Source organism: Ctenocephalides felis, unplaced genomic scaffold (assembly GCF_003426905.1).
Source record: "Ctenocephalides felis isolate EL2017-DRISC unplaced genomic scaffold, ASM342690v1 CF-g0.4_SCAFFOLD_01886, whole genome shotgun sequence".
NCBI classification, from domain to species: Eukaryota; Metazoa; Arthropoda; class Insecta; order Siphonaptera; family Pulicidae; genus Ctenocephalides; species Ctenocephalides felis.
In genome coordinates this window covers 107,286,568-107,311,912 of record NW_020538040.1, presented here as the reverse complement: position 1 = coordinate 107,311,912, position 25,345 = coordinate 107,286,568, and the positions used below count along the sequence as shown (strand labels likewise).

At 30.8% G+C, this 25,345-nt stretch overlaps 1 protein-coding gene across 1 annotated transcript in view; it reads left to right on the top strand.

The window, feature by feature from the left end:
* Positions 1 to 25,345, top strand: part of LOC113377334 (RNA binding protein fox-1 homolog 2) — a 312,484-nt gene that overhangs the window by 124,198 nt on the left and 162,941 nt on the right. The window contains exon 3 of the mRNA XM_026617617.1: positions 322 to 525. Within this exon, the coding sequence (XP_026473402.1) occupies positions 322 to 525 (204 nt within the window). The remainder of the gene's footprint in view (positions 1 to 321; positions 526 to 25,345) is intronic.

Genomic DNA, 25,345 nt, shown 5'->3' with positions numbered 1-25,345 from the left:
CCATGTGAAAATAGCCCTCACCCGGCATTGCTGCACCAATAAAAAGTCAGCCGTATTAGATACATTCTAGCAATAAAATCATCAAATATGGATGGATTAACCATTGGGTTACCATCTAAAAATACGAAGTAAGAAGTTTCAACCAACAGCTCATTGGACGTAAGGTTCTGACACATATTAAAATATATCAGTTTTTAAGTATATTAATTATTCATTCTTTATATTTAATTTATATTTCTATTTAAATATTATTTAGCTATATATTTATATAACATTTAAGCTTTATTTGTTTCTCTTTTTTCATATTTTATTTATTTATAGAATTCTTTAAACTACGTCCCATCCGAGTCCGATGTCGTGTTGCAGCAGAATGAAGGTGAACTAGACGGTGTGGGCCCGGGTGCGCTGGTGCCCGTGCAACCTGGACAAGCCAATGCAGATAAGGGAGCCGCACAACCAAAACGACTACATGTTTCAAATATACCATTCAGGTTTCGAGATCCGGATTTAAGAGCCATGTTTGGGGTATGCATAATAGATATTTGTTTTATCATATATAGCTCCCGAATTAAAACAAAAATTAATTTTAAATAATAGAAAAAAAATATTCATATGAATTTTGTGGAAATATAAATCCATAATTAAATTAAATTTCGGCTTAAGGAAAATTATAGCTGAATTCATTCTCTAAAACATATGGAAGAAGTTGTGTTCTAAAAATAGCCGAATTTAGAATATTTACACTAATAAAATTATTTTGTTAATACGACTTTTAATAAATTCAACTTTTTATAGACTTTTTATATAATACTGGGATTAAGTAAGTGGTTTCCTTTCAGAATAATTAAAAGTTAGATAATTTTATTTATATATATAAATATATATATATATATATATATATATAATATAAATACATTTTTTTTAATGTTTGTGAGAATTTTTTTTATAAATTTAGCTCGACAACATAAAATCTGCAAATAATTTACTTACCTTCGATTGCGTTTTTGCGTTGCAGTTATACATGAGGTAACACCCAATGAAAATTGTGCCTTATAATTTAAAATGCTTTTATACTTATCATATAGAATTAAAATTCGTACGTGGAATGTACGAAACTAGCAGATTATTAACACTAAACCTACCGGCAATTCGTGTATACCTATACCTACCGCGCGCTGTCAAATTGACCGACAATTAAAGAGTTACTTATTATATTATTTATTTCAGATAATAATTAATTTATTTTTTACTGAAAAAATAATGAAATTTTTATGAACTTTTAGATAAAACTTTTATGTAACTTCATAAAAAATCATAAGAAAAAAACGAATAAAATCTAATTTTTATACGCATAAATAATATACTATACATTATTTTATTCAAAAATGTACATTTGACGCAAATATATTTGTTGTTTCGTAACTTTTACAAAATATTTTTGTCAAGTTTTTCATCCACACAACTCCGAATTTATGGACAGTGTTGATAAAAACTTGAATTTCTTACGTACTTGCGAGAATGTTGAAGTTCCAGGCGATGTTGTCCGAGACCATTGGCATTTCATATTGCTAAACGTAAAAAATCCATTCTTTACGTTTCTGTCCTACTACGTGTGTTAACAAATTGAGCATTACACTCAATTGTTCTACTAGCGTTTTTATCACGGATTTGAGTTCGATTATGTCATTTTGTGAATTATTTGGATGATTAATGGTATTATCTTCTAAGCTTTTCTCATTGTTGTTGTTGTTGTTATTAATACGGGAGTTTATAGCTTGTGGGTAGGAAGTGCCTGGTATTACTAGAGAAGTCTTTGAAATGGTGTCTGTTTGATTGATTGATTGATTTCTTAATAATTTGATCATTCTTTGTAGTTCGCCGGGTGATTTTGCTCGCAGAGAACGCACTTCACCCCTACATTAATTGGGTCGTTCCATTTGCATTCTTTAGATAGATGCTCTTCTGCCCATTTAACGCAACGGGGTTTCCGGAAGCAACAGGATTTTGTATGTCCATATCTTTGGCATCTTATACGTTGTAGGACTTCTCTAACCGGCTTTGATTCGAAATTAACTTTGGTTCTATTTAAAAACTCTATTTTGTAAATGTCTGAATTATTATGTTTGCGTTCCAGTTCTAATAGAAATAAACAGAACGGTGCTTTTGTTATTGTATGTTTAATATTGGAAATTCGGGCTACCTCATGACCTAGTGTTTCTAGTTCGGTTTTTATGTCTTCAATATGTGTACTTTAGTATCGAGACCTGGTCCATAATATGAAAAATAAAAATCAACGAGGCCAAATGGAAGCATATAACCTTTTCGCTGAGAAAAGATACCTGTTCTCAAGTTTTCCTAAACCAATGTACAATGTCACAAACCGATGTGGTCAAATACCTGGACATGCACTTGGATTCCAGACTAACCTGGAAGCAACACATCAAAGCCAAAATTCAACAAATCAAGTTCAAAGTCCAAGAAATCAATTGGTTTATAGGAAGGAATTCAAAGCTCTCGCTGCCTATTAAAGTACTGCTATACAAATGTGTCATAAAACCCGTTTGGACCTATGAAATCGAGTTATGGGGATGCGCGAGCAAATCCAATATAGTAATGATGCAAAGATGTCAAAAAAAATACTAAGAAATATAGTCAACGTACCGTAGTACATAACTAACCACGCTATTCATAAAGATTTAGATATTCCATACGTCACAGATGTCATCAAGGGCAGAAGCTCGATCTAGCTCTCAAAAATTGAGTGCCACTACAACCAGCTCATCGCTTCAACTCTTCATCAATAAGAAGACTGAAAAGATGCTGGCCAAGCGACCTTAAATGAAACACTAGGCTTCACTCATTGGAGTGAACTCTAGTTAATTATTTCTTTTCGCTTTTTCTTTTATTATTATTATTATTTTTTTTTTTCGATTCCTTTGTATCACAATAGCTTATAAGATTATGTTGTATCTTGATTGCTATTAATAAATAAAAAAAAAATCTGTACTGTAGTGCAGGTTCCCCACAACTACTTTAAAAGTCTTCTTGCTTTTGTCTTGAAATGAGTGCATTTCTGTATTTCTCTCTTTGAGAAGTTTTAAAATTTTGTGGACGAATATAGGCGGGGATTTAGGTTTGTTTACTATTTGATTGTTTGGTGTCGGTTCAGATACTTTTCGTAGTAGTTCAAAATAGTTTTTTTTGTTTTTGTTGGGCTACTAGAGCTAAAAAAAGTTCCATGAAAATCGGCTTGTTTTTTTTTTCAACAGTTAATTACAAGAAAACGGCTCGGTAGATTTTCACCTAAAACTAATCAGTATCATTCCCAACTAATATCTTTCGAACAGTTATCGATTTTTTGAAATCGATTTGGTAGTATGAGCTTAAATGTGGACGAAAAGTTTAACACTTTTTTTCAAATTACAAAGAAACGGCTCAGCCGATCGTCGCACAAAACTGAGAAACGATAATCCTCATCGAGATACATCAAATGGTTTTTAAATTTCTGAAATCGGTTCAGGCGTTTTTGAGCAAACGTCGATGAAAGTTCTAATTTTGACAAACGTCAGAAAAACGATACTAATTTTTGCAAACTTTGACGAATTTTTAAAGCTAAACGAGTTATCGTAGGGCTGTAATATTTTAGTACGATCTAGAAGACTATGGTATCTATCGTCAAAAAAATAATCATAAAAATCGTCGAATTTTTTGTTTTAAACTTTGTTACAAGAAAACGGCCCGGCCGATCTCTACCAAAAACTAATCAGCACGATTCCCAACCAATATCTTTCGAACGGTTTTTGAATTTTCAAAATCGATTCAGAATTACGGGCTAAAACGTAGACGAAAAATTTTTCACTTTTCTGCGGTTTATAAAGAAACGGCTTGGCCGATCGACGCACAAAACTGACAAACATAATCCTCATCATCGAGATACATCGAATGGCTTTTAAATTTTTGAAATCGGTCCAGCCGTTTATGAGAAAACGTCGATTTACGGTAAAAAATCTGTTCACACACACACACACATACTTTTTCCAAATTTGGTCTCATTCGGTTCAGAATGGCTTGAAACGTCGAGAAAACATAAAATTAGCAAATCGGATTTTTTGATGAAAACATAAACTTCTCCTTCGGGAAGTTAATAAACTTAAAAATAAATTAAAAGAATTTAATAATTCTAACTTTGAAGACTATTTATCAAATTTCAGTAGATTGAACAATTCTATTTGGCGCCCAATAAAGAGCAATAAAAAGCCGAAATCAATAAGCAATCCAATAAAAGTCGCCACAGCAGATGGTTTTTCCATGGCTAGGAGTAATGAAGAAAAGGTTAAGTGTTTTGCAGACTATCTAGAAATAGAATTCAAATTTAATATTTCTGAATACGACGGTAACTAACGAACGAGAAACCAGACTCCACTACCATCTACGATTCATCGTGCTCCGAGATTCACAGCTGGAGAAGTTCTCTCACAATGTCATTCCCTGCGTAATAGAAAAGCTCAAGGCATGGACCTCATCACTCCTAAAATGCTGAAGAAACTACCTAAAAAGGGATTCGTTCTAATTACTTACGTCATAAATGCTATATTAAGACTTAATTACTGGCCAAATGCTTTGAAATCGTCAGAAATTATATTGATAGCAAAAGCTGACAAAAACCCTGAGTTTGTTGATTCATATAGGCCAATAAATCCACTTCGGCAAAAGTGTTTGGAAAACTTATACTGAATGAAATATTTGTTAATCATCATAATGACTTATTTCCAGATCAACAATTTGGTTTTCGACGCAAGCATTCCACGATTCAGCAATGCCACAGGGTTGTGGATAAATATATTACAGCAATATATTTAAAGCTTTTGAATAAAAGTAATTTGAGAGAACCAAGCGTCCGATTTAAATTATTCAAAGAACTTTCTGCTTGTCTTAGCAAAATAATTGATTTTGGAAAAAAAATTTTGTTTCAACTTTTTTTTTATCCAAAAAAAATTTTTTTGTATATCGAAAATAATTCAGATTTTATTTTAAATTTGACTATAATTCTAATATACTTTAAATAAATAATTTCAACTTTGCAATTCAGATTATATAATTCTTATAAATATTAGACAATGTTACAATATTTATAATAATCTATTTGTAATAAACATTTAATATTCCTCGAATATTTCGTTACGGTACGGGAAGTTCCAGCAATTTGCTTTAAGGCACGATGCCATACACCCCACTAGTTATATATATATATATATATATTCAATACCATTCAATATATATATATATATATATATATATATATATATATACTATATACAAGAGACATTCCGGTTTTGGAAGATACAACCATTGGAACCTTCACAGGTGATATAGTATAACACCATATAACATTTACATTAATGAAGGGTAAATGTCCTTCGGTGTCTATTAATAATAAAATTATCCCTGAATCCAGTAATGTTACTGGAGTTCAAATAATCAACACAATAGCTTATAGATTTTTCTGATTGCTATTTAATTATTGTAAAAAAACTAGTGGGGTGTATGGCATCGTGCCTTAAGGCAAATTGCTGGAACTTCCCGTACCGTAACGAAATGTTCGAGGAATACTGAATGTTTTCAAATAGATTTTTATAAATATTGTAACATTGGCTAATATTTATAAGAACTATATAAACTGAATTGCAAAGTTGAAAATATTTGTTTAAAGTATATTAGAACTTTAGTCAGAATTAAAAATAAAATCTGAATTATTTGCGATATACAAAAAAAAACTAAAAAATAAATAAAAAAATGATACAATTTTTTTTCCAAAATCAATTATTTTGTTAAAACAAGCTGAAACTTATTTGAATCATTTAAATTGGACGCTTAGTTCTGTCAAAAACTGCCATTTTTTGCACATTTAGCTCTGTATCTTCGAAATGACTGGGCCTGCCATTGCCAAAAACTAATAATCACTTCTCCCAATCATTACTAATTGAATGTTTTTTAGATCATTCAAATCGGATGCTCCATTCTCTCAAAAACTCGATTTCTATTTTCTGCACTCTTTGCTTCGTATCCCCGAAACGGCTGGACCTGCCTTCGCCAAAAACTGTTCAGCTCTTCTCCCTATCGATAGGAATCGAATGTTTTTTGAACCGTTCAAATCGGTTGATCCGTGCGCCCGAAAACGTGACTGGAAATTTGTATCCATACATACATACACACACACATCTATTTTTTCTGAGGTATGCCAAAATGTTCAGAAACCTTCAAAACATCGAGAGATGTAAAAATTTTTAATTTCGATTTTCGGCCCATTACAATAACTTATCTTATGGTTAATAGATAATTATTACAGTATTAAACTACGAAATAGCGTCAAGTTTATTAAGTTCTCGAAGGAGGATTTTTATGATTTTTGTTTTAATTTTTACAAAAAAACAAAAAAATTATGATTTCTAGCCGTTTGATGATTATGAGAGTTATTGTTACGTGTTTTTGTTTCTTTCCTCTTGAATACCAAGGGTTTAGTTTTGAAAACATGACCACTTCACATTTGGGTGGTTATATATATATATATATATATATATATATATATATATATATATATATATTGTGTTATTCTACTGATTACAGCATACACACACACACATACACATATATATATATTGAAATGTTATGAGATGTTGTTGTGGGTGTTGATTGGGTTGGATTGGGTTCCAAATGTAGATTGATCCACTCTCCAATGGGGTGCTAGATCAGTCCAACCTTGTTCTTGTGTCGTGGGCAGAGCTTATAGTTTATAATAGAAAATAACAACACTGGTATGAGTCTCCTCAGAACCGTGAGCACTTTATATTGGTATAGGCTGATAGATGTATTTACGCAAAGTAGAATACAAACACTGAATCTAATTTGGACTATAACTTTATTTAATCTTTAATAACTTCACATCACAAACTAGCATAGATTCGTGCTAAGACATACTCTCTAATCTCTCCTAAGACATCACTGGTTAGACTTTTGCCTAAGGCATCACTGCTAGAGTCTCGACTAAGACATCACTAGTTAATACAAATAATTCTGGCTCTATATATTATGCATTGTACGTGTCAATTCTAGGAATGGCGTCTTCCGCGTTCATGTAAATATCTTGGACTTTGATCAACATTGAACAATGAATTCATATTTTTATTAAAAGCACGTATGATCATGTTATTACAGAACACGCCACCCCTAAAGAATATTGTTAGTCCTCTAACAATTGAAAAGAAAAAAAAACAAAGAAATTACAATTTATTTGGGATTCCTCCCCTCTAAAACAATTTATCGTCCTCGATAAATGAAAAATAGTAATCTATGGTACAATTGATTATAGCAAAAGAGAGAAAAATTTGAAAATTTGCAAAATATGAAAAAGTAAAAGTATAAAATTTTGTAGTATGTCTGCAATATAATAATTAGTTAACAATTCTGATGATAATATTGATAAAAAAATTAACATAAAAAAAAATCTAATATTGTTGTAATACTTTGCTGCATATTGTGATTTTTAATATTTCATTAAAATTATTTTGATTTAGTTTCAACAGCTTGTTTAATTTCAAAAGTAGGATTTTGATAATACAGCAAAATATTATAAACAATTATTAGTTACATTATTCGGATATTCTTATATGCAATCTAATACCATATGAATTCGCATAGTTGCATAATTTGTGTGACTGCTTTAAAATGATTAGTAGACAAAAACGAAGTTGTGACCTATTTGATTTATATACATCAATAAAACTTCTAAAAATTTAAAAATTAATTATTTGATCCATTATCACTATCATTAATTAGTTTCGATAAAATAATAAAAACAATTTTTCTATTTGCATAAGAATATTAACAAGGTGCAAGATCTCTCTTTCTTTTAGCAAATTTAATATTATAATAAATTGTTTAATTTTGTATGATAATTTATTTATTTGATTCGAATTTAAAATATGATCAAAATACTCTGTGTCAGATTCAGTTCAATATTTTTAATAGGATGTTTAAAAATCGCGCGATTATAACTGAATTCTAACTATATGAGAATCCTGCATCAATCTTCGGAAATTTAAAAAAAAAAAAATAATAGTTTGCACACTTGTTGCCATTCTGATGCATTACATCTAGATAGAAATGGAAGATAGTGATAATTCGTCTTGTAATCTAATAATTTTGTGTTGTCACATACTTCTACATTAATACATTTCTGTAGGCCCTCTTGATTTTAACTTTTATTTTCAAATTTTTATTTTGAACATTCTAATTATACAATAAAAATATTAAATTGAAATTATCATGTTTAGAATGTCAATATTAATAAAAAATGAGTGGCCATTCAATTTCAGAATAATTGATACAAATATATTATTATATATATTTTTTCTATATTTTGTTTCCATGTGAATTATTGATACTATGCATCAAAATTACTTTTGTTGTAATTGAATAAATACTTAGAGGTGATAAAAATTCTATTTTTGTTGTTGGTCTTATTATATTTGAACGCTCGAAATTCATAGTTATTTATTATCAATTAAATGCATAATCACGAGTGTATTAAAATTTTTTGAAGAATAATTCAATAAACCAAAAAGTAAAATTTCAAATTATTGGTATTATAATTGATATAATATTAGTCCAGTCATTTGGTGCAAAAAAAGGCTGTTGCCGGTACAGTACTCCGGAAATTCTGAAAATTGGAAATTTTATAGATTTCGAGGTGCTCTTTACGAAAATCAACTTTGCCACCTCAAATTTGAATGGCAAGTTGCCGCCATATTGGAAAAATGGCGTCAAAAAACAGTTTTTTTAAAATATCTCCTTTCTGGCTGATTCTACGATAAAAGTATCTATGTACGAATTAAACTAGAGAAAATTTCCTACAATTCCTTAGAAAACCGTTTTTCTGTAAAATTGATAGTTTGAGAGTACGGCCGCCTCAAAGTCTTTGCTGCTCTCGACGTAGTATCAAATCTGTCCATATATGACAGCACTTCGTACTTGACCACATTCTCTCTAATAATTAATATTTTCAATGTTAAATTAAGCGAATAAGATCTAGAAATAAAATAATTCAAATATTTTTTACCACTTCAATGGCAAAGTAGCTATAAGTATACTTATAGCTTGAGTAGCACCTCATAGCTTCAAGTAGCTTGAAGCGTTAAAAAATCAGCAAAAAAACAGAAAAATATTTGAATTATTTTATTTCTAGATCTCATTCGCTTAATTTAACATTGAAAATATTAATTATTAGAGAGAATGTGGTCAAGTTCGAAGTGCTGTCATATATGGACAGATTTGATACTACGTCGAGAGCAGCAAAGACTTTGAGGTGGCCGTACTCTCAAACTATCAATTTTACAGAAAAACGGTTTTCTAAGGAATTGTAGGAAATTTTCTCTAGTTTAATTCGTACATAGATACTTTTATCGTAGAATCAGCCAGAAAGGAGATATTTTAAAAAAACTGTTTTTTGACGCCATTTTTCCAATATAGCGGCAACTTGCCGTTCAAATTTGAGGTGGCAAAGTTGATTTTCGTAAAGAGCACCTCGAAATCTATAAGATCACCAATTTTCAGAATTCCCGGAGTACTGTACCGGCAAAACGACCAAATGACTGGACTATATGCTGAAAGTTAGAAATATACTCAAATTTTCAGATAATTACAGAAACAAAGTTTTTGTATAAACGTCAAGATTCATAAAAATTCAAAAGTTCGCAAAAATAAATCATAATTAAATTAAGTTAATTAATATTTTGAAATTTGTATCGTTCATGTTACATGATATGATGAATCTTCTTACAATATGTTACCCAATTGATCAAATGTACAATCATGTACAATTATATAAATTTAGCTAGAATTTACTCAAGGATTTAGATACCGTTAATAATAAAAAATAGTAAGATAATGGGATTATTATATGTAGAAGGGTAATTTTTCAATCTATTGCACAGACTTTACCTTTGAGCCTTAATAGTCATCAAAAGCCAAATTTTAAACTACATCATCCTGAACTGCGATATCTACGATGTTGGCGTTAGACCGCTCGAAAGCCGGGTTACTAACTTTATCAACGTAAAAAATGATTCGCGAAGTTCAAAGAATGAATGCTAGATGAAGATGACCCTTTTTTCTTTTTACCCTTCGCAGATTTCTAAATGAAAATCTGTATCTATAAAATTCAAATTTTTCTTGCTCTTGAAAAAAAACTTGTTGAAAAAAAATCTGCTTAAATAGTGAATAAATGAAGTTACTACATCATAAGCGTGTCTCGTTAAAATTTGAAACCGAATGTTACGTGATATTTCTTTACTCAAGTTTCAAAATAGAAATACGATAAAACTTCTTATACCATTAACGCAAATAATCGAAATTACATTTAGTATGAACAATTATAAAAATATTTAGGAAAGATATTATTATCGTTAATTTATGCAATTACTATAATAGAAACAAATTTACTCAATCGCTTACTAATTTTCAAAATAAAATTTATTATATTTGTAGAGAAAATTTAGGAATTATTTTTCGTTCAATATAGCACCAACAAATTGAATTGAATTTAAAATGAAATCAATTAGTATCAATAATTCAAACATGGACTTTTTCTATTTTCCTATATTTTTTTTTTTTTTAATTTATAATTCTGTTCTATGGGGATAGTTACATTGCTATTATTGACATTAATTTAAATTTATCCCCTTCATTTTTGTAACATTTTGTGGTATGGGCAGTTGATTAAATTTAATTATTATTGAAATTTTGTATTTTCAAGTTCAATTATTTTCACACCAAACTCCAAAGCTCATTTAATGTAATATTCAAGATTAAAATTTCATTCTTATGTAATATTTTTAAAATTATTTCTAAATTCAGCATTTAAATTAAATTCAACATTTGGAAATTATTCTCATGCAAGATTTAATAATATCGATAAAATCAACGAGCGTGTTTTGGTCCAAAAATGAAAATAACGAAATAAATTTATTTGAAACATTTTATTAACTCGTTCCCGCGGATTCATGAGTCTCTTTATAAGTCATCAAAATAACGTCAAATATATTTAAGATCTCGCGGTTTTCACTAACCTTACGAGTCTCCATTCGGGTTTTTCCTACCCTGATTAATTATTTATTTGTCAGATACCTATTGTCTCTTTGAACAATTTAATATTAGGCTATCTGAAATGAAGGATTGGCACTATCGCCTGAAAAGTGGCACAATGGCTACACTAAATCCTTTAGGCATTTCGCCTTTATACTGGCATTTAAAGCCACATTAAAAATCGCGACGTTATAAAAAGATCAACAGATGTAAATTTACTCTTGATAGGATACTCAAAGTCATTAACTAGAGTCACTAACTTTTCAATATTACTTTCTGCGTCTTTTAAATTATTACTTGATGACTTTGTTACTAATCTTTACAATTATTTTACTTTGATATATTTTTGTTATGAACTTCGGACCTGGCAATGCTCGTAATTGTTTTTGTTAAAAAATGCTTAGTTAACAATATTTACTTGAACTTAACCTTGATGGTTACGTGAAGTCAACAAAATAATAGTGGTGTGAACAATAATCGAACTACCCATTGTTACAAAAATGTTACCCAAGTACAACCAAAATCCTAATACTTAAAAAAAATATTCAAATTGACAAAATATTATTATTTATATTTTAATTGACAAACAAAATCTAAAAACAATTGAAGACTATGATGTTCTGGTCTGGATGTGTAGTTTTGCCAAAAGAAGGATTGGTTTTTCTTACTTGGGGAGTGAGCCTTAATCGAGAAGTCTGCGTCGATTTGGGGAGAGTATGTCCTTGTCCCTCTGCGTAGAGTCGCCTTTCTCACGGTGTTATTTGGTATGCCGCCACCTTTAATGCCTCTGGTACTTCGTGCCAGTCTTGATTCTGCTGGTTTTCAGCTGTTGCTGTAGCGCCGGATGCTAAATTTCTGCTACTCAGCTTCTTGCTCGACACTCACAGCACATTCAACACTGCACTTTACCACGAGGTAAAACCACCGCTTGACACCATGAAATGTTATGAGATGTTGTTGTGGGTGTTGATTGGGTTGGATTGGGTTCCAAATGTAGATTGATCCACTCTCCAATGGGGTGCTATCAGTCCAACCTTGTTCTGGTGTCGTGGGCAGAGCTTATAGTTTATAATAGAAAATAACAACACTGGTATGAGTCTCCTCAGAACCGTGAGCACTTTATATTGGTATAGGCTGAAAGATGTCTTTACGCAAAGTAGAATACAAACACTGAATCTAATTTGGACTATAACTTTATTTAATCTTTAAAAACTTCACATCACAAACTAGCATAGATTCGTGCTAAGACATACTCTCTAATCTCTCCTAAGACATCACTGGCTAGACTTTTGCCTAAGGCATCACTGCTAAAGTCTCGACTAAGACATCACTAGTTAATACAAATAATTCTGACTCTATATATTATGCATTGTACGTGTCAATTCTAGGAATGGCGTCTTCCGCGTTCATGTAAATATCTTGGACTTTGATCAACATTGAACAATGAATTCATATTTTTATTAAAAGCACGTATGATCATGTTATTACAGAACAATATATATATATATATATATATATATATATATGTGTGTGTGTGTGTGTGTGTGTGTGTGTGTGTGTGTGTGTGTGTATGCTGTAATCAGTAGAATAACACAAAAAACGGCTAAATCCTCCGTAGAACGTAGCGGTTACGTATTCCGTAGAACATATTAACTTTCCGAAGGAGAAGTTTATTTTCATCAAAAAATCCGATTCGCTAATTTTATGTTTTCTCGAAGTTTCAAGCCATTCTGAATCGAATGAGACCAAATTTGGAAAAAGTATGTGTGTGTGTGTGTGTGTGTGAACAGAGTTTTTGCCGTAAATCGACGTTTTCTCAAAAACGGCTGGACCGATTAAAAAAATTTAAAAGCCATTCGATGTATCTCGATGAGGACTAGGGTTTATCAATCAAGCGACGACGATCAACCAAGCCGTTTCTTTGTAAATAGCACAAAAGACAAAAAAAAATCGTCCACGTTTTAGCCCGCAGTTCTGAATCGATTTTGAAAATTCAAAAACCGTTCGAAAGATATTGATTGGGAATCGTGATGATGAGTTGTTGGTAGAGATCGGCCGGGCCGTTTTCTTGTAATTAAGTGTTGAAAAAAAAAATTGTCGGCAATTTTTATTATTATTTTTTTGACGGTAGAAACCATGGTCTTCTAGATCATACTAAATTATTACGGCCCTACGACAACAGGTTTAGCTTTAAAAATTCGTCAACGTTTGCAAAAATTAGTATCATTTTTTTGGCATTTGTCAAAATTAGACTTTTCATCGACGTTTTCTCAAAAACGCCTGAACCGACTTCAAAAATTTAAAAACCATTTGATGTGTCTCAATGAGGACTATCGCTTGTCATTTTTGTGCGAAGATCGGCCGAGCCGTTCCATTGAAATTTGGAAAAAAGTGTTAAACTTTTTGTCAAAATTTATGCTCATACTACCGAATCGATTTTAAAAAATCAAAAACTGTTCGAAAGATATTATTTGGGAATGATGCTGATTAGTTTTAGGTGAAAATCTACCGAGCCGTTTTCTTATAATTCGTTGTTAAAAAAAATTTGAGCCGATTTTTATGAAACTTTTTTTTTAGATGATATATATTATGGTCTTATACAACTTATTGAAATATTACAACAAGTAGTATAATTTTAAAAAACCATCAAAGTTTGAGAAAATGAGTAGTGTTTTTGACGTTTGTTAAAATTAAAATTAGACGATTTACTTGGTATAACGATAGAGTACTTGGGCTTAATGAACATACTAAACCATTAAAGTCCTACGGAAACTGGTTCAATTATAAAAATTGTTGATTTGTGAAAATTTGCTTTTAGAAAATACTCCGAGTTAACGCTTTCGTTCGTTTTCAATGATGTGAAATAAATCCACTCGGAATACTTTTAATCACTCATAAATTAATTTATTTTTTATTGATTAAATCGATTCGACACCCCGAAAACGTTCTAATAGCCCTCGAGCGTTTTTATTGCTATAATGTCGAATTTGGGACTAAGGGACTTCTACTGTGTATTGTTTTTATATTCAGAGACCGAATTTGCATTATTATTGCATGACATTGAAGGCTTTAATTACCATAGTTAAAATGATCCGATGTAAGTCAAATATGCGCTGTTTTGTTCTATCACCAGCCACTAACCGCTTCAGAAATTGTTTGATTTTGTTGCGATTCAGTAGCGCTTCGCAGATGGAAATTTAGCTCACGTGGCTTTTTTTGCGTTAACTCGTGGGGCATATATATCGAGCTTCTATTCTAAACGCTTTTTTGTGCAATCTTTAGCTCTAGAACTCATTATTTTATAGACAACTTTGACAATGGGCTTTCCAGTGCTTTGTAAATCGTTGAAATTGACATTGAAATTGCGAGTAATTGGTAATTGCAGTTATTTAGTTAGTTCACAGTATCATCAGGACTATAAACACTATTTACATTTGCAGCCGCCTGACATGCGTTTTTGCCTTTATCGAACACAAACTGTAAAATATTGCGTTTTTTTTTTAAATCATTTAAGCCGATTGAGCCATGCAGAGGACGTTTGTTTGATCCATATAAGTGATTTTTAAAAGTTAAAAATCTTGGTATGGTACCCAAAAAAATTGGCACAAAATGTGTACTCATTATTAAATGTGTACTCTACAATGTCTACTAAAAACATAAAATGCGTATTCTAAAATATCTATTAAATTTGGCCACCAATTGCTTTTTTAACTTTCCGAAAGAGAAGTTTATGTTTTCATTCGCTAATTTTATGTTTTCTCTACATTTCAAGCCATTCTTAACTGAATGAGACCAAAGGATAAAGTATGTGCTTGTGTGAACAGATTTTTTGCCGTAAATCGACGTTCTCTCAAAAATGATGATGATGAGGACTAGCGTTCATCAATTTTGCGCTACGATCAGCCAATCCTTTTCTTTGTAAATAGCAGAAAAGTGAAAAATTTTTTGTCCACGTTTTAGCCCGCAATTCTGAATCGAATTTGAGAATTCAAAAAAACTTTGAAAGATATTGATTGGGAATCGACCTGATTAGTTTTTGGTAAAGATCGACCCGGCCGTTTTCTTGTAATAAAGTGTTTAAAAAAAATCACGATTTTTATGAACTTTTATTTAGAAATAGACTAGCAAACCCGACGAACTCCGTTTCGCCACCAGATGGTTTCATGAGAAAGATGAAGAAATTTTTTGTTTGTTTTATATTTGAAAAGGAAAAATTTTATTTTATTATACAACAGTAATGAATTTATTTCGATTATAAAAATGAAGTGTTTTTTAGTTGAATTTCTCTAAGTAAATGAAAGTGAATCCGCGAATTATCCGTTTCATTGAAGTGCCCTTTGGTAAACCACAATTTTTGTTTTTTGGTCTGACCTTAACACAAACAAAGCGGATGATTTTCCAACTCGTGAACAGGCAATGTATAACTGCCCATGTAAAAAACAATGATTTTCTAAATAATCTATTTGAAATTTATTCCGCAAACACTAAGCGATTGGCGTTGCGACTTGTTATTGCAATTGCAAGGCGAACTGGAAATTGCAATCGTTTGAAGTCAAACGGAAGACCAGTCGGAATCATTGGTATGTCACAAAATCGCCAGCAATTTTTGATTGAATGGTGAAATTCAGTGCGTGTACATCATTATTCTTTGCGGCAAGAATTGCTCGTTGGCTTAACCAAGCATAATTCTGATAATTCTCACTAATGTCATTACTCGAATTTTTAATTACGGTGCGTGAAGTTACAGCAGCTTGCATTAAGGCACGATGCCATGCACAACTAATTTCATTAGCTATAAACCTTGCGGAGCCCGAGACCTTTCCAACGAATGCAAAATTGTCGAAATTAGTTCGTGCGTTTTGGAGTTATTTCGTCAGGAAGGAAAACCGGACTTATTTTTATATGTATAGAAGATATCATGGTCTTATAAAACATACTAACATATCACGGCCCTACGACAAATAGTTTTATGTTAAAAATTCATCAAAGTTTGATAAATTATTATAGTCAAAATTTGGGTCTAAAGTTGCTTTTGTGATGTGATGAGTGTAAGCTACAATTTTAGAGCATGCAAACACGTGTCTGTGCAATATAATTAATATAATTACAGTTAATTTAAATGAGTTTGAGAAAATTCTATCCGAATTTGCAAGGTTCAGATTTAATTGAAAGCGATAACTTTATTTTTGAAATAAACAGTTGAGAATTTTATCTAAATACCTAAATTTTAATTTCGATTTATCAAGTTTATTCTTGCACATTTCGGGAAATGATACTTTCAACTAGTTTTAACTTTTTTTATCTCTGAAACTATTGGACCTGCCTTTTGGTCCATACAAGTAAAATGTTTTTTTAATGATTTAAATAGGACGCTCGTTCTCTCAAAAACTGAATTACTATTTTTGGTACTTTTTGCACTTTTTGCCTCTTATCTTCAAAACGGCTTGACCTGCTTTGGCAACATTCAAATCGGTTGATTTCGTACATACTTACACATACTCATACACCAATTTTTTTAAGTATACCAAAATGGCTTTAAAACGTGAATAAATATTTTCATTTTCGTTTTTTGCGATTACTGAAACTTACCCTACTTTAAGTTAATATATCTCACGTTGAAACAACAAAAAATATGGGTTTTTAATAGTAGAGGAGCCCAGTGTTTTCCCAAAGCTAGAATTTTTTTTAATGATATTTTATTATCGACCCATTAAGAAAGTACCATTCTGGCAGTCATTACGCGGTTGCGCCATCATCCCTTCAATTTTTGAAAATGTAAAAAAAAAATTTTTCATCACTTGTTATTTTTCATAGCCTTGTGGGGCTCAAATTTTGAGGGTGTATTCTTTTAACTGTTCAGAAAGTGTATTTAAATAGCCAGCCCATTTTGACGGTTGCAAAGGTCTGCCAGAAGAGTACATAATAGTCACGACGCACAAGGGTGTGGGCGGGTATATTTATACTAGGGTTTATACAAAAACCGACATTGCAGAAAACCGGTTTTCGAATTTTCATTTTACTAAAAAAACGGTTTTAACCGGTTTTCGAATTTTATATAGACAATAAATTTTTGCTCGAACATTCTGTAATTTATCTGCAAATTTAGTGTAATTTAGAGCAGTATTTGACTGAATTTATTTATTGTTTAATTTTATAGATAGTAAACAAAATTATTTAATTTTAGTTAGTAGAACTAAAAATAATAGTTTATCTTGATTAAATGAATTTGAAAATAATTATTTGTATTCATGCATCATTTTTACATATAAGAATGAAAATATTTTTATGGTAGTGAAATGAAAGTTTTTGAATAAATAAAAATAATACATTTCTAAATAAAAAAAATCATTAAAAAAATAAATAAAAAAATATTAGATACATTTTCATACATACTTTTTAATAACAATTTCAGTTTTAAAAACAATTAAGCTAAACTCGGGTATTGTCTGTTTCGAGTAATTTTAATTAATTAATTTTAAACATTCTAATTATTTTTTGTTTGATAAAATACGATTTCAAAAGAACGTCTATCGAATTTCTACATAGGCGTATCCTTTGTTCACTCACAAAATTTCCTGAAATAGAAAATACTCTCATACACGATTGCGACCAAATTATACTTAATTGTTTTTAAAGCCTGATATAATTATTCCAAGTTTTTTATTTTTTAATTTGTGGCTTTTAGGGTTTAAAACTCTTTTTTTAAAGTTTGAGTAGAGGAAGTTACTTCTTCAAGAAGAAGTCATACTGATTTAAATTAATATATACACTGGTATAAAAATCTAAATTAATATATACAAAACTTTTCTGAGAACCATTGCAGACAGATGAGATATCAAATGCTATAGAAATGATATGATTTCAAGAATCAAAATGCTTTCATCTATCCTTTATATTTGGCTATATTTGTCATTTTCCATTTATACAGTAAAACCGACTTTTTTCACTCAAAAACCGGTTTTCTAATTCCATAATTTTCGTCAAAAAACCGGTTTTTAAAACCTTTTACTGTTACTTTGTGGTGCACATGTGTACCGCGCGTACCGAAAGGGTTAAACTATAAATTTAAAATTTCAAAAGAACAAATACTTCCAATATATATTTTCGTTGTGAATTAATGTATCTATTCATAAACTATGTAATGTAATTGATGAGCACTTGCAAAGTAGGATTATTTAATAAAAATCAAATAATTCGTTTTTTTGCTCTTTATAATAATTTTAACATTGAATTTGTTTTCCAGTTTTCCGTTTTTCATTAGTACCTCAAAAAATATGAGTCATTCTGTTGGAATTTAATATCACTTCTCAAATCGACATTGCACGACCCTTTCTTGTTGTGGGCATTATTGTAAATGTAGACGTATATTTCTAGATTAAAGGTCATGTTTCAGGTTAAAATTAGGTGCTAATATAATGTAGGACGTCAATAATTTGTTATAACTGCTATCGGACTATGTTTAAACAATGTTTCGAGCTAAATATTTGCGACAAAATTCATTCCAAATATATCTGTTACAAATGTACTACATTAATGTCAAACTAGTTGGTATTGGCATTTTGCCTTGAGGCAAGTTAGATGAACTTTCCGATATGTGTAAATAATCGACTTAATAAAAAAAAAACTAATTTATGAGTGATTAAAAGTTTTGCAAGTGGATTTATTAAACATAATTGAAAACGAACGAACACGAACTCGGAGTATTTTCTAAAAGCAAATTTTCAAAAATCAATACTTTTTATAATTGAACCAGTTTCCGTAGGACTGTAATGGTTTAGTATGTTCATTAAGACCAAGTACTCTATCCTTATACCAAGTAAATCGTCTAATTTTAATTTTAGTAGACGTCAAAAAACAACTCATTTTCTCAAACTTTGATGATTTTTTAAAATTAAACTACTTGTCGTAAGGCTGTAATATTTCAATAAGTTTTATAAGACCATGATATATATCATCAAAAAATGGTTCATAAAAATCGGCTCAAATTTTTTTTCAACAACGAATTACAAGAAAACGGCTCGATAGATTTTCACCTAAAACTAATCAGTGTATTTTCCAACTAATATCTTTCGAACAGTTTTTGATTTTTCAAAATCTATTCGGTAGTATGGGCTTAAATGTGGACTAAAAGTTTAACATTTTTTCAAATTTCAAAGAAACGGCTCGGCCGATCGTCGCACAAAACTAACGAGCGATAGTCATTGAGACACATCAAATGGTTTTTAAATTTCTGAAATCGGTTTAGGTGTTTTTGAGCAAACGTCGATGAAAAATAAATTAATAAAATTACCATAAATTTAGTAATTATTGCTCTAAGTTTAATTTACTGAAAAGTTGAACTAAAATTTATGTAACCCCATGATTGGGGGTACAGCAGCTTCTTCAGAGCCAAAACAGGAAACACACCATCAAATACATGTGGCCGAACATCTTAAGATGAATAATGATACTGAAGATACTGGGACCGCACCTATGCCGACTGTCCCGTGGCAAGTCGTAAAATCGTCAAGTAAAACATCTAAGCGTAGGCGAACCTCATCAAAGAATTCATTTGAAAATTCAATAAAAGTATCAAATAGATTTGACATATTAAATTTGACAACAGAAACATCAAATTGCAATACAGTTAACCAAACTGATAAAAACATCACAATAACTGCCACTAAAATACAAAGACCTGCACCAATATTTGTGAACGGCATTACAGACTTCGCGGATATGAGAAGTGATTTAAATAAAATCATAGTAGAAAATGAATATATAATTAAATCTATGCCGAATGACATCATCAGAAGAAACACTAATTTATCAGATCAATACAGGGCAGTAATCAAGTTTTTTAAATTGAAAAATGTAGTATATCACAAATATCAGATAAACCAGGAACGGTCTTATAGAGTCGTGATAAAAAATATACACCATACATTTGACACCAATGAAATAAAAAATGAATTAGAAAAAACTTAATTTTAAAGTAAGGAGTATAATTAATGTGAAACAACACAAATCCAAGTTATCCTTAAACATGTTTTTTGTTGATTTAGAACCTGCAGAAAACAATGGCGAAATATATAAACTAAAAAAATTGCTTAATCATATGATTGTGGTGGAACCGCCACTTAAAAGCAAAGGTGTTATTCAATGTACAAAATGTCAAATGTATGGACACTCTAAAAATTATTGCAGCAGACCTTTTGCTTGCGTTAAATGTGGTGGACATAATACTTCAGCATGTAAGAAAGAAAGATCTACTCCAGCAACATGTATTTTATGTGGTCGTGCTCATCCGGCAAACTAAAAAGGTTTTCATATTTAGAAGGATTATTATAAAGTACATAATTATAACTTTTAAGAAGGAAGACGAGCCACGGATAGAATTAAAACATCAAATACAGAAGAAACCAGACGGTCAGTAGCTAATTCTTACAGTGACCATAGAAGCTATTCTGAAATATTAAGGTTACAACGAAATAACGAAAACAGTCACAGGTAACCGTTGCTCTTATCACATTTATTAATGATTTTAAAGACATGTTCAAACAACTAATGGAACAAAATAGGTTGGTCATAAACATGTTGACCAAATTAGTTAAAAATTAATGGCTTAAAATGGTTAAAAATTAGTTTCTTTGGATTGCTCAATGGAATGTAAATGGTGTTTTAAACCATAAAAATGAATTAATATCATTTGTACAACACATGATGGATGTGATGCTAATCAGTGAAATGCATTTAACAAATAATGTACATTTCAAGATTCCTTTCTATTCTTTCTATAATTTTTATCACTCAGACAATCACGCTGGATCTGGAATCTTGATTAAAAACAGTATTTCACATTACGCACTAACAAATTTTCAAGAACTATACTTACAAGCAACTACAAAATGCATTAATTGTTATATTAACAATATAAATTAATACATTTTCTTATGATATCATTGTCTCTTCTGTATATTGTATATATTATATTTTAACAGTAAAAATACCTTATAGGGCTCTAGACTTACCACTCCTAAAAGTAAGCAGTTGGCACAAATGCTGTTAAACAAAAATTATTCATTCTTATCTACTGGAAAACCAACTTATTGGCGTACGGACAGAAACAAACACCCTGACCTTCTAGATTTTTATATAATAAATGGCATTTGTGATTTATGAACAAATATAGAAGATACTTCAGATTTATCATCAGATCATACACCTATTATAGCAACAATTAGCACCACAGTAATAAGAATGAAAAAAAATAATGTTCTTTTTAATAGTAAAACAAACTGGAACTCTTTTAGATAAGAAATCGATTCTAAATTAGACCTTAAGTCAGATTGAAATCTGAAGCAGATATAGAGAATAACTTAAATTTTTACATAAATACTCTGATACAAAATGCTACTCCACATATAACATATAGCAATACAACGTCTAATATCTCAATGGAAATTAAAATATTAATAAGGCAAAAATGACGAGCAAGGAAAATATGGCAAAGGTCACGTAATCCAAGAGATAAAACAGTATTCAACAACTTATCGAATGATCTAAAACAAAAATTGAAAGTCATGCGGAATAACAGTGTGGTGGAATACATTACTAATCTTAATAGATACGATTATTCGATATGGAAGCCAATAAAATCTTTGAAGAAACCAATCGATTTCAACGCCCTAATAAGAATGGAATCACAATCATTAGGTGAATGAGCCCAAAGTGACAAAGAAAAGGCAAATTTGTTTGCAAATTATTTATCAGATGTGTTCACTCCAAATGATGATATTATTGACAACGATATAAGGAATGCTCTAAAATCAATTCATTATGATTCTATAATTATAAAAAAGTAACACCAGATGAAATAGAAAAGTTTATTAAACTTATTAACAATAAGAAGAGTGCAGGAATAGATAATACAAAAGGAAAGGCCTTGAAAGAATTGTCAAGAAAAGCAATTGTTCTGCTGACATATATTTTTAATGTAATATTCAGGTTGGGATATTGGCCAAAATGTTTTAAAATTTTAAAGGTTATAATGATTTTAAAACCAGGAAAACCAGCTTCAAATGTCACATCTTACAGACCAATCAGTTTACAACCAATTCTATCAAAATTGTTGGAAAAACTATTATTAGTAAGAATAGAAGAGTATTTAAACATAATACCGGATCATCAATTCGTGTTTAGAGCCCAGAACTTCACAATACAACAATGCCATAGCATAGGAAATAGTATCCAAAAGGCAATAGAAAGAAAGGAATATTGTTCTGCAATCTTTATCGATATCAAACATTCGATAAAGTATGGCACGAGGGCCTACTCTTCAAAATAAAAAAATTTTTGCCGCACAAGATATTTTTACTATTGAAATGTTACTTAACAAACAGATTATTCAGAACTAGAGTTGGGACAGAAACATCAGAATCACGTAACATCAAGTCAGGAGTTCCATAAGAGAGTGTTTTAGGGCCACTATTGTATCTCATATACACATACGATATTCCAAGTGATAGTAGTGTAATATCCAACTGATAGTATTAATTGGAATTTTTGCCGATGATACAGTTGTCATGGGGACTCATACAAGTGCATCCGTCGCAACGGCAAATGTTCAACAATATGTCTCCGAATTTGAAAAGTCGCTCAATAAGTGGAAGATAAAAATAAATGAAACAAAATGTAGTCATATTACCTTCACAACAAGAACCCTGGACTGCCCAAGCGTAAAAATAAACAACATAGAAATACCAAAATTTGAGAGCGTATAATACCTTGGGATTCATCTGGATAGAAAGTTAAGCTGGTAAACGCACATCAAAATGAAAAGAAAACAGATGAAGAAGAAATTCAAAGAGTTGTATTGGCTAATTGGCAGAGTTCAAATGAAAACAAGCTCCTTTTATATAAAACAATAATTATCCCAATCTGGACATACGGAATTGAGCTATGGGCGTGCGCAAGCAATTCAAATATAAAAAGATTCAAATAGCGCAATCGAAATTTTAAGATGTATTGTGAACGCACCCTGGCATGTTACAAATGACACCTTACATAAAGACCTAAAATTAAAATTTGCAACAAAAGGCGATTTTATCTCATTACACGTTCGAAATATACATACTTTTATCTCTGTTCAAGAAAAATGAATGAAATTTTGTTCGATTGCCTGGGACACCGAAAAATTTTACCATTCGACATTTATTGGTCATTTTGTCATAAATTGCTCGGTTGCCTGGTTGCCTAGTGGATGGGTACTATAAGTCTGAAATCCGACTGAATGTGAGTTTACTGCTGCTGGTATTAAACGTTAAGTTTTATTCTTTGAATTTCGTGGGCTTTGAAGAAGAACGATTGGATACTCAAGAAATAATTTAAATATTTATAGTTTCAGCAATTGTCAATCAAGTTACTTCTAGTTAATATATTTTTTATACACCTAATTTTAGTTTTTACATATTAATTTGAAGTTAATTTTCTTTGATTTTATTTATAGTTTTAAGTCGAGCACTCACTATTACAATGTAAATCCAATAAATAGGGTAAAAATTATTCATTTGTACTGATGTAACTAACCTCATTATCAGACTCGCCACTCCCCATAGTGCATCAAATTCGAGCAAAAATATAAAATAATAGATTTGACTGAAGTTGACTAAAAATATTTAATATTTGATAGTGACAAAATCGTAATAACTTATGCAGTATTAGCATTATTATCATTATTAACCCATTCGAGACCGATTGCACATCGTGTGTGCAATTGCTTTCCGAGGCTATAAGACCGGTTGTGCAATAATAATATTGAGTAATTGAATACGAAGGCTGCGCTTAAGATAATAAGATATGCGCTGGCTTAAGATAATAAGATTTAAATTTAAAAGACAGTTTTAAATTTAGCCCCCAAAATTGTAGATCCTAGGGCAGGAACATCAGGAATGCAGGAAGCAACCAGTGATAATGAAAGTGATGATTTTATGCTAGCAAGAAATAGAAAAAAGGAATCGAAATTTTGTTATTATGGACAGTGATAGTGATTTAGAAAATGAGGAAAACAGGAATGTGAATATTGAACTCCTAGATGCACCTAGATGATACACAGGATGAGGATTTTTAAGAAAATGATTGGGACGATTGTACTGACGCTCAAAGTGAAATTCAACAGCATCAAAGTGAAATTATTGATAATACAGAGTCGTGGGAGGTTGGATGAAGGATAAAGCAGGTCTCCAAAAGGTACCAAATGGAAATAGTCCGAACGATTTTGAACTTGTATTTGATAATACGTTTTTCTCTTTGATTGTGAATGAAACAAACAAGTACGACCAAAAGATTTTAAAAGTAAAATGAAAGGACTTAACCATTTCTGAAATCAAAGTATTTTTAAGTTTATTACTACATATGGGAACTATCAAATGTTCAAAAATTGATAACTACTGGAGTAAGAGCGAAAAATTTAGTTTTCAGTATTTTTCCCTACATGTGAGTAGACAAAGATTTCAAAATGTCTTACGATCGCTTAGTTTTTCTTCTGATAATGAAATTGATCTTCGCCTACGGAAAATAATCCCAGTTATAGATTATTTTAATAATAAAATGTAAGAAATATATTATCCTCACAGAGAATTATCAATAGATGAATCTCTAGTCCCTTGTAGAGGAAGATTGATATTTACACAATATATTGGCGGGAAAAATAACAAACACGGTGTAAAGTTATACATTGTGTGCGGGAGTTCTGCTACTGAGTTATGGTACCCATCCACTAGGAAATTTATGATCGAAGCAATCGAAAAAATGAGCAAGAGACAAATACAAAATAGAGATATAACATGATGTCATGTGCAATATTCTCGATTTCGTAAGACATCGTCTATTATGGTATCCATCCACTGGGGCATTTCTGATAAAAGCAATCGAAAAAATGATCAAGAGGCAGACACAAAATGGAGTTGTAAGGTGATGTCAAGAGCAATATTCTCGATTTAGCAAGACATCACCTATTATATGTTTCAACAAGCATTATAAAAAAAATAACAGTGCAAAAGAATTGTTAGCACCAGGGTTGAAGATTTTTATGCGGATCCGTAGTAAAATGATAAAATTTTATAGATCAAGTGATTGAAATGATTTTTGCAGTTCAGGCGGAGATCGGAGCAACCTGATTTTACCTGGTTATTGGCAATTTTATGAGACCATAGTTATAAAATGACAC